This window comes from Charadrius vociferus, unplaced genomic scaffold, assembly GCF_000708025.1.
Source record: "Charadrius vociferus isolate BGI_N301 unplaced genomic scaffold, ASM70802v2 scaffold593, whole genome shotgun sequence".
NCBI classification, from domain to species: domain Eukaryota; kingdom Metazoa; phylum Chordata; class Aves; order Charadriiformes; family Charadriidae; genus Charadrius; species Charadrius vociferus.
In genome coordinates, this window is record NW_009647739.1 from 2,125,154 (window position 1) to 2,135,640 (window position 10,487).

The 10,487-nt window shown below is 46.3% G+C and overlaps 1 protein-coding gene across 1 annotated transcript in view; it reads right to left on the minus strand.

Annotated features, from left to right (window-relative positions):
• ANKS3 (ankyrin repeat and sterile alpha motif domain containing 3) overlaps positions 1-5,832 on the minus strand; it is an 11,214-nt gene extending 5,382 nt beyond the window's left edge. The window contains exons 1-8 of the mRNA XM_009881944.1: positions 5,663-5,832; positions 5,122-5,320; positions 4,779-4,900; positions 3,974-4,055; positions 3,143-3,278; positions 2,662-2,820; positions 1,390-1,515; positions 344-459 (exon numbers count right to left, since the gene is read on the minus strand). Coding sequence (XP_009880246.1) covers positions 344-459; positions 1,390-1,515; positions 2,662-2,820; positions 3,143-3,278; positions 3,974-4,055; positions 4,779-4,900; positions 5,122-5,320; positions 5,663-5,832 — 1,110 coding nt within the window. The remainder of the gene's footprint in view (positions 1-343; positions 460-1,389; positions 1,516-2,661; positions 2,821-3,142; positions 3,279-3,973; positions 4,056-4,778; positions 4,901-5,121; positions 5,321-5,662) is intronic.
• Between the last annotated feature and the right edge of the window lie 4,655 nt (positions 5,833-10,487).

Genomic DNA, 10,487 nt, shown 5'->3' on the forward strand with positions numbered 1-10,487 from the left:
ACTATACTGCCTGCTATCACGCCAAGCTCAAGGACTGACCCAGCTCTAGCAAGTCACATTCTTTCTTGACTGCCACCTAGCTGGAAAGAACTTAAAAATGACTAACTAGCCATCAACAACCTGTTCTGGAGTGATTGTACTCAGAGTTAGCTACTAGCTGGGGATCAAACAAGCCAATCCACAACCTTCAAATATGGAAATAGGTTTTCTTGTCCCTATAATACTACTTTCCTCACCCAACCTGGTACTACAGCCTCCTGTGGAGGTAGAGTCATAGCAGGCTGTGGAAGGGTGATAGCACTGGCCATGCTGAAGGCAGAGAAAGGAAAATTGAAAACCCAACCTCGTTGCTTTCCAAGGAGCCTTCACTGCTGACCCCCAGGGCTTTGATCAGGCATTCGCTGCTGCTGCTGCTGCTCCTGACAGTCGCTAAGTTGTTGGTGAAGAAAACGTTATCCTCTGGAAAGGAATATGGAAAAGTTTGAGGTTAAGCTTCCTTACATTCAATGCTGGTTTTGCTACACAATTACCAGCAAAACCTACTGGAGGTATAAAGGGAGGAGAAACCCAGAGCAAGGCTTCATACGCAGCACTCATGACACAAGACGATTCTGAGACAGAAATATCATGTGTCTGATCCCAGGCACTAATCTTTCTCCAAGCCTGTTTAGTACCACAGAGAGCAGGAAGGCTGTGCGTGTTTCTGTGAGGTTCTTGGTTATGGGGTGGAAAAGTGGGTTATTACTACCAACCCTGCACTCCCATTAGTAAAGTTCAGGAAAAGCTTTTCCTTGAGCCCAGAGCCAATGCAGAGCCATATTATCCTTTATTAACTTAGGAATTGCCCATAGATCCTTCCTTTGCGCTGCTTCACAGAATGGTGAGGCTGGAAGGGAACTCTGGAGGTCATCTTGTCCAAACCCTTGCTCAAGCAGCATCATTTACAGCAGGTTGCCCAGGACCATGTCCAAGGATGGAGACTCCACAACCTCTGACACCCTGCCTCAGTCTGCAGTCCCCCTCAAAGTGGGAAAAAAAAAAACCAACCCACACCACAAACCCCCAAACTAGCACTTCCTTATGCTCAGAGGGAACCTTCTGTCTTTCAGTTTGTGCCCATCGCCTCTTGTCCTGTCACTGGACACCACTGAAAACAGCCTTGCTCCATCTTCTTTACACCCTCCCTTCAGATTATTTGTACAAATTGGTGAGATCCCCACTAAGCTTTCTCTTCTGTAGGCTAAACCACCCCAGCTCTCTCAGCCTGTCCGCATGAGAGATACTCCAATCCTCAACATCTCAGTGGGAAAGGAACGTGAAAGCCAAAGGGTTGGTCTCACATCCAGGTGCGCGCTGCAAGCCAGACTACTTTCTGAGACAGTGACTTACCCCTGCTGCTGCTGCTCTCCACATCCTGCTCATTAATTGGAGAGGTAACGTCCCGGTTCCGGATATCATCTGCTTCACAGCTGCCATCATCATTGAAGGTAACATAGCCCTGAGGAGGGACTTGCTCTGCGTGCAAAAGGAAGGGAGAACCAATAAAGACTAGGATGCAAGTTACCAGAGAGGCTCCAGCAGGAAAAACAACCACTCAGGAATTTGAAAATAATCAAAAGGAGAGACTTGCCTTCTCAACTATTCTCAAAGCTCCATTCTAAAATGCGCACAGAAAAACTGAAATACATATGCCTACAGCCTCCCTCACACAAACGCACATCAGCTGTACTTGATTGGTTGCATTGAAAAAAGTCAAAGGAAACAGCTTCATAGCAGAGATGCACCTTAAATAGCAGCTTTCAGCATTTCCTCTCCTCTTCATACCCAAGCTCTCAAAGGGGAAAAACGTCTGCTTAAGAGAGCAAGGTGCCAGCTACGTCCCATCGGCAGACAAGCACACCCTGTAAAACCCAACCCCTCGGCATCTGTTTTGAAACACTAGTAGCATCCCACTACCATTTCAGAAGCTGACAGTATCATTGTGATACAGCTACTGCCCATGGCATAGCACGCATCTGTGTTAAGAGAAGGAACTGAACTTTGAACATGCTTTTAAGACCCCATTCTTGGCTATTCTAGACAACTAGGTAACCAGCCTGAGAAATACTCGCGGTTACGACGCACACAAGAAAACAAAACTCATAACCCTGCATCCAGTGGTTGATGTCTGAACTGGGATGATCCTTCTCTACTGCAAAGGTTTTATAATCCCATTTTCAGTAGTATTTCAAGCATCAGGCATAACAAAACGGAGAGGTCTAGGAGCACCAAGATCACTCTTATGATCAATGATTTCTTGGCCTGTGTAACCACTTCCTCTGCCATCAGCTCGAGAAGGGTTCTCAAACTTTTGAGCCTACCTCAAAAAGGGAAGCTGGACTGTTCTCAAGAGTCAGGGGAACAGTAATTGAGGCAAGAGCAGTGTTTGTTCCACAGAAATGTTCCACTCATCAATAACCAGCCCTGACAAGAGAGTTCAAAGGGGTCTCTTTTTAAACCAGAGATTGGATAGCTTTGTATGATGGTGTTTGCTACCTTTGTTTCTGTATAAGCCACACATGAATCCCAAATCAAAAGAAAAAAACATGTTGGCACAGAAGTAGCTGCAAAGCATTTGAGGGACTTCAAAGGATGCTCAGTTAGGCTTCTAACTATTCTCACCATAGCGAGACTGCTTCTTTCCCCCGATTCCAACTGCTGTTATTTTAGCCAAAGCCTGGGGCCCATCATGGATGCTGGGACCTTTGGTTCTACGAACAGGTCTCTGTCTCTGGGGAGCAGAACATGATTCATCTGAGGAACTCAGCTCTTCATATTTTCCTGTAGTTCAAACAAAGATTGTTAACAGCATAGGAATTCATTTACCTACTTTATTTGCTACTGGTCCTATAAATGCAGTAGAAAATAAAAAGGAACTGTTAAATGAGGGAGTGCGTAGCAGTTTAACTAGGCCAGAAAGGGCCAGCAGACAAAAAAAAAAATAAAAGTTGTTCAATCCATGCCTCTTCCATCTGCAGAAATGCTGGAATTTCCAGGACAGACCAGCTCATACCACCCCATACACACAGTAACATACTTTCAAAATATCAAGCACCTCTCTCCAGGTTCTGTCTTACAATGAAGCAGCTCACACATCTGTTACCTGGACCCCTGCAGAAGACCTTGGGCACTGGGGCTGCATGCAAATCTATCAGCCCCACAATCTTCGTATGTCCATACTTCATGGCCAGTGTCCGTGCTGTGGCTCCAGTGTTATCTCTGACATCTGCCTTCACTCCCTACAGAAAAAAAAACCCCATGTTTAAAATGTACAGAGCAGCGGGCGCTATACACAAAAATTCAAGCGAGCCAAAGAATCGTCTTAGTTCCTCCAAGCCCATCAGAAATCGAGTCTCACCTTTGATAGACAGTTCAAGCTCCGCTAACACCTTGTTGCCTTTCTAGTTATCCACAGGATCTCCAACCCCTGAATGCCAAGTAGCCCAGGTATATGGCTCTTGTGCATTGCCACGGGGAACTAGTTTGTTTTATCTGAAAAATGTTTTGTGTTGCTGCCTCCTTCTGGAAGTAAGCTGGACCAGTTAAATGGGATATTAAAACCGACTTGTTTAACATCAAGAGACATGCACGCTCATAGCTTTTGGAGGCAGAAGGTGCCCCCTAGCCCAAGCATGCAAGCCTGTAAATAATATGGAGATAACTGCACTGTTTTCCAATTCAGTCATTATTCAGTTAAATCTGGACAGTTGGACCTCACTCCTGTTCATGCAAGGCCAGTATAAAATCAGAGTACTAGCCTTCAGAAAGGAGACACTTAGAGAACAGTCCTGGAAGTCTGGGACTTCAGAGGTGACTGTCATCAAGGATCAAACACAAGACTGTAAAAAAATCTGCTGTCAAATTTGTGGTTCTTCCTCTCTAACAGCTGGAACCACAGAGTTTCAGCTTTACAGAGACCTGTCTAGACACTTACATGATTGAGAAGGTACTGAACAATTATCTCATGGCCAGAAGCAGCTGCTTCCATCAGAGGCGTATATCCATACACAGGCTCCCTAGAGAGAGAACAAACACGCACACACGGACTAGAATAATCAAAGCTGAAATATGCTGCAGCCTTTGCCATAGCCTAATAGGGCATTTCTAGCCTCTGCCCTCAGCTGTTTACAAACTGTATCATGTATTGGCTGTTCTACTGCACTCTGGTCTATCTCCCTAAAACTCCCAGCAGAGATTCAGCAAGCGTTACTCTATTGGCTGGTTACTCTTCCAGTTGCAGATTTGCCTTTCGGTAGCAAAATCAGTTTTGCAGGAGCTAACAAAGCAAGAACCTCTTGTTGACCTCAGGCAATTCAATATGCATAAATGTACAGGCAGTTCCCAAGGCACGGGAATGCACTGAACACTTCAAAAAAAACCAAACTGAACTCCAAGTACACAGAAAATTCAATAGAAAGGCTTGTGAAGTGCACTTGAGTTCAGAAGGTGTTGTGCTTGTTTGCTTTCAGAGTTTAGCCCATAATTAAACAAGCAGTAAATCTAATTTCCCTCGATCCTAGCTAAATGAACAGTGACAACACAGGCAGACTTCACTGTTCAGTTTGCAGGTCACCTGCCCTTGTGTTAGCTAATAGAGGGTGCCATACTTCCTAAGGTACAGGAGGAAAGACAAAAGCAAGTGTCTTCTCCCTGTCCGTGTTTGAACCCGTTTATATGCCAACTGCCGCTTCTGCATCTGAAATATATTTTGAGAAATGAAATGACAGATTCCTCCTTACTTGCAGTTGGCATTTGCCCCATTGTCCAGTAAGAACTTGACCATCTGCTGATGTCCGGCACTGGTGCAGTGAAATAAGGCAGTCCAACCGTGAATGTCCTTCATCTCCAGCTCTGCGCCTTGCTTCAAGAGAACAGAGAATGTTCTTTACTGCACCCCCTCCGCCGGGCCGCTTAGCCACTGCCCCTCCGCACTGTGATACCCAGAGAGTTTAAACCCCTGTCAGGAACCTGAACTTGCAACAGAATATAAATTGCACACTTTGGTTGCAGCTGATGAAGAATTCTGCCCTGTGTATTTAAACCACGTGCTGTGGCTTTACCTATTTATTACGGGATACACACCTGTAGAAGAAAGTAAGCAACACTTTCATTTCCGCAGCTGGAGGCCAGCATGAGCGGTGTCTGCCCTTCTGGTGTTGGGATGTTCACGTTCACTCCCGCTTCCAGCAGCAGGTGCACAATGGTGTCGTGGCCAATGTAGGAGGCATACATCAGTGGAGTCCAGCCACCACAATTCCTCTTATTTAAATCCAGATCTCCACTAAACAGAGAAAGAATTCAGCTGAACTACTGTCCTGGAGCTGTAGATCACAACAGGCTCCTGCAGCATTGTTGTATTGAAAGAAGGCTGAAAAAAATTCTAGCCCTGAAGCCTGCATGGGACTTCCTGCCAGCTCCAGCACAACTTCCACCAAATCACTAAGGAGACAGCGTTTTTTAATCGGCAGATTTGCCCCTTGAAACTCTGTGCCTAAGAACCCTTTGGGAGTTCCAGTGATGTGCCCCCGTTGCAATGACAGACCAACCTGTACAGCAGCCAGTGCAAAAACCGTAACTGGCAGAGAGTAACCACAGATGCGTGCCCTCCCCAGCCCCTCCTTACCGCTGAATACACTCCTGCACCACTTCATACTGCCCGATGGAGGAGGCCGTATGCAAGTCCAGGGGAACGTCCAGCTCTTCCCGACAGATCATCTGACCAACCCCATGCCACATGGAAAGACTGCGGCTCAGCAGCTCCGACTCACTGGCTTCATCACTCAGCTCCGACATCCCCCTGAGCAACCAAAGCAAAGCAGAACGTTTAACTGCTGATCTCCATTTTCTACAGAACATGGCATCACTCCGTGGTGCTACAGCTCCAAGGTGCCATGGGCTTGGAAGGTGAGGTCATCTCAGAGGTATAGCATTTCAAATTCCTACCTCTACTTTGCTCGCTTCCTTAGCCTGAAGCAATAAGACTTGCTGAGGAGTTTTTGCTAGCAGTTCTTTCTCGCTGCAGTAGACTCTGGGATTTGAATACACTGGAAAAATAAAACCCAGTAATGCTAAAAACCATCTTTCAAATCTCATTTTAAGACTTCAGAAGCACTGGCTTTATTTCCTCCCCTTCTAATCAGAATACGCCTAAGGCAGCTTTGGATACCGTCATCAAGAGAAGACTAAATGCCTATTTAAGTGCTGATGGCATGCTTAGTGTTATACAAAAGGATGTAGTTCTTGGTCTGCATGTTTTATAATTCAGAAAGAGAATTAAGAATTCATGTGTCAGATGTTCCTGGTCTTTGTCCTTATCTGTCTTACATTACAGGATGGCCCTGCTTCAATTAAGACACAGTCATTAATAACAACAACTGTCTACCGCTCTCAAAAGTAGTTAATATCATCTGAATAGGGGGCACACTTCATTATGTCATCAGGTTGTAAGTAGATTGTTTCTACCACTTATTGTTTCAGCACTCCAGAAGCAGCCCAGTCCTGTCTCTGCGAATCCTGGAAATTGCTGAAACACCTCGAGCAGCCGTCCACCTGCCCATTCATTATCTGAGCATGTCCGCCGTCCTGCAGACAGTAACTTAATTACAAAGCTAGTACAGTTTCATGACTGCCTGAAAGGTTTATTTCCCCATCCCTAGCCTTAGGGAGCAATTGCATATTAATCATTTTAACCACTCACAGGAGAGTGTTCTTGTTTGGCACTTCATAAAAAAAGCTGCTCAACACAGCTGCATCTATCATCCAAGGTCTTCAGCTGCAGTTTCAGGCTGCATCCACGTGAATCCAACGCGAATCACGTTCCCCTGCCTGTCGTCTCCCCACCCCTCATACAGCACCTTCTGGGGTTTGCCTGGTCCCACTACATATTATGTTGGGCAGCTAAGCCAACATAAAGTACTCTTCCTTTTTCTTGATAATTTCTTGGCAGTTTAACTCCTCAGACTGATTCATTCTGGGGTCACACAAATGCCAAATTTGGCACTGGTGAAGGATCGTGATTCTGCCCCCTCTACTCTGGTGAGACCCCACCTGCAGGGCTGCATCCAGCTCTGGAGCCCCCAACACGGACCTGTTGGAGAGGGGCCAGAGGAGGGCCATGAAGATGCTCCAAGGGCTGGAGCACCTCTCCTATGAGGACAGGCTGAGCAAGTTGGGGTTGTTCAGCCTGGAGGAGAGACAGCTCCAGGGAGACCTTATAGCAGCCTTCCAGTATCAGGAAGAAATTTTTCCCTGTGAAGGTGGTGAGCCCCTGGGGCAGGTTGCCCCGAGAAGCTGTGGCTGCCCCATCCCTGGAGGTGTTCAAGGCCAGGTTGGACGGGGCTTGGAGCAACCTGGGCTGGTGGGAGGTGTCCCTGCCCAGGGCAGGGGGTGGGAACTGGATGGTCTTCAAGGTCCCTTCCAACCCAAACCATTCTACAATTCTATGAAGAATGAAGGAGAGCAGGTACAAGCATTTCAGCAGCAGTTGCTCTTTAGATTGCACCAGCTGAAACGTTTCAAAACCAAAGAATTGAGAGTCTTTGTCTTGCAAACACCAGCCCCTTTTCTTACAGCATAAGCAAAGCACCTTTAATTCCTACCTCTTCCCTCCCCATGTGGATCCTTTCTCCCACACCTTGCTTTTTTTCCCCCTCCTCCTTCTTCTTCAGTTTGTTAAGACTACAAAAGCACCATCCATTCTGCCTAATCAGCGTGTGCTGGTAATAAATGATTCCTTTCTTAAGATATCTGCACAAGCACCTATTTTACCTACTAGCAGCAATTTGTATTACACTGGCAACGCAGAGGCCTCAGGCAACAATATGCAGGGCTGAACACAAACGGAAGACCGGAACACCTCACAATCAAAATACAAGAGAATAAGTGGACTTAAGTGGATCATAAGGGGGAAAAGTAGGAGCTATATAGTTCCTCACTATAACAGATTAAAGCTGCTCCTGTAAGGCAAAAAGGCGTGTTCATATTTAGTTAAAGGAGGTGAAATCCAGGACAGTTTGTAGAAACACATTCAGATCAAAGCAAAGCTCATTGTTCTCTCTGCAGACCACCTTGTTAATTGGATACATTAACTACAAAAACCCACAGATGTTTGGTTTTTGTCAGAATCAGCCCCACATCAGGTACTAGTTACCAACACAACTCTGGCGGGCTGAGCTACAGTCAAGAGGGCAATACTGACATGACAGAAAGGTTATGCTTCACTCCAGAACATTCAAGACCCTCAGCCTCATTCCTATCACCTCTACTGTGCTCTAACTTTCTACATCTTTGCTTTGTTTTTTATTCTGAGATTTCACCCCAGCCTGAACTGGAGCACGATGTCAGCTGTGCAAGCACCTGAGAAAATACAGGGGACAGCTGAACAGAATCTACAGGAGAACAACAAAAGTGATCCGAGCCCTAAGGATTGAAATGAAAAGACTGGGTGAAATGAAATCAGGGTTGTCTGGACTAAAGAAGAGATACCTAGAGGGGATGTGTGATAACAGCCTTCAAATAGATAAATGGTTGCTGCAGAGAGGAGAGAAATAACATGTTCCTTGTGGCCACGGTCAATACGACAGGACATAACAGGCTAAGCTGTAGCACGGAAGATTTTGGTTAAAGACCACAAAAATCCTTGTAAAAGAGAAAACAAAAGCACTGGGATGGTTTAGCGGCAGAAGTTTGGTTGCTAAGAATAAGCTAGACCAACACCTCCTGAACATTTACAGGCTGTTCTTGCTTTTGGGCTTAGCAATTAAGTTAACATTTGTTAGATACCTTGCCCAGCCCCACGAGGCTGTTGTTATTAATTATATTTAATGTATCCACACCTAGCTATTTATCAGGGTCAGAACTCTACGGTGCTGAGACTCAGAGCAGGTGGGAAACACCACACTGTCCTGGATTCACAGTTTGCTGCCTGAGCAGATGAGAAAACCAGAAGGCAGAAAAAAAGAAACACACCATAAAAACTTAGTATGAAAACTGCAGCAAAAAGCACCTTAGTAAGTCTTTATGGAGGATAAGCCGAAGGAACAAATGACAGTAAATGAAAGAGTGGCAGAAGAGCTGTACTAAAATACATTGGAGGCAATTTGAGAAGCAACTGAGGCAACCAGTCCCCAACAGAACAAATCCAACACTGCTCGTTAATCACCACTCGTCAGGCACCATTAAGCTGCACTGGTTCTCCTAATTTAATTCTCTCACATCCTCTTCCACAAGCACAGGTAACATCCACACAGGTCCTTCTGTCCCAAAGGACACAAGACGCCCAAGACAGCACACGTGTGGAGGCTGTTGGAGTTTCCAGCTAAGCCATCAAGCTGATAACAGGCTTCACTTCGTCTCCTGACTTAGTTCTATCTCCACTAAATTCAGCAACAACCTACTGGAAGAAATAAGAAGCCTTATTACATCCTTGTATGTAATAGTTATATAGTTATAGCAAATAAAGTTATAGTTATAACAAATAGTTATCACCAGCTCAGTCACAGCAACAAGTGTTCCCAGAGCCAGAACATCTCATCATAGAATTGTCTAGGTTGGAAGGGTCCTTTAAGACCATTGAGTCCAACCATCAACCTAACCCTGCAAAACCCACCACTAAACCATGCCCCTCAGCACCATGCCTACCCATCTTTTAAGTACCTTCAGGGATAGTGATTGCACCACTTCCCTGGGCAGCCTGTTCCAGTGCTTGACGACCCTTTCAGTGAAGAATTCTTTCCTAATATTTAATCTAAACCTCTCCTGGCACAACTTGAGGCCATTTCCACGTCCTATCGCTTGTTACTTGGGAGAAGAGACTGACCTCCTCCTTGCTAAAAATCTCCTTTTCATCTTTGCACTATCGTTGCCTGCTGACAGACCAGAGCTGGGCACACACACCACAGCTGTAGGAACTGCGTTAGGTTTCACAGGATACTGTGGTGTGCGAGAGAAGACATTCCTGCAGCACGAGCTCCAGCTGAAGAGCCACAACGCTTAAGTTTAATCCTACACATCCCTGTTATAAAGACACCAAGCTCTTCACCTGTACCACAAACCTGGCACTCTCAGGCACGTCAAAGCACAGAATATGTTCCCAAAAAGACAAGAGGCGAGGCAGAAAAGCACTTCAACAGCCACATTAGGGAGCGCATTTCCCAGGACAGGGGCTATGCCAGTTGAGAAGCGCTCCGGGGCAGACAGACCCCCACAGCCCCCGGGGCTCGGTGCCGGGCAGGCTCCAGTTGCACAACGACACACCTGAAGAGGAGCAAGGCCGTGTCGCTGTCAAAACCAGTAACTATGAGGCTGTTACCAGAAGGCTCACAGCAAAACGGTTTCCAGGCACGTTATCCTCATACCTCGCCGGGTCACGGTTCCCCGATACCCTCTTAGGAGCTCGGTCTCAACCCAGCGGCGGGGTAGGCCGGGGCACCCCAGCGGCGCGGGCCCGC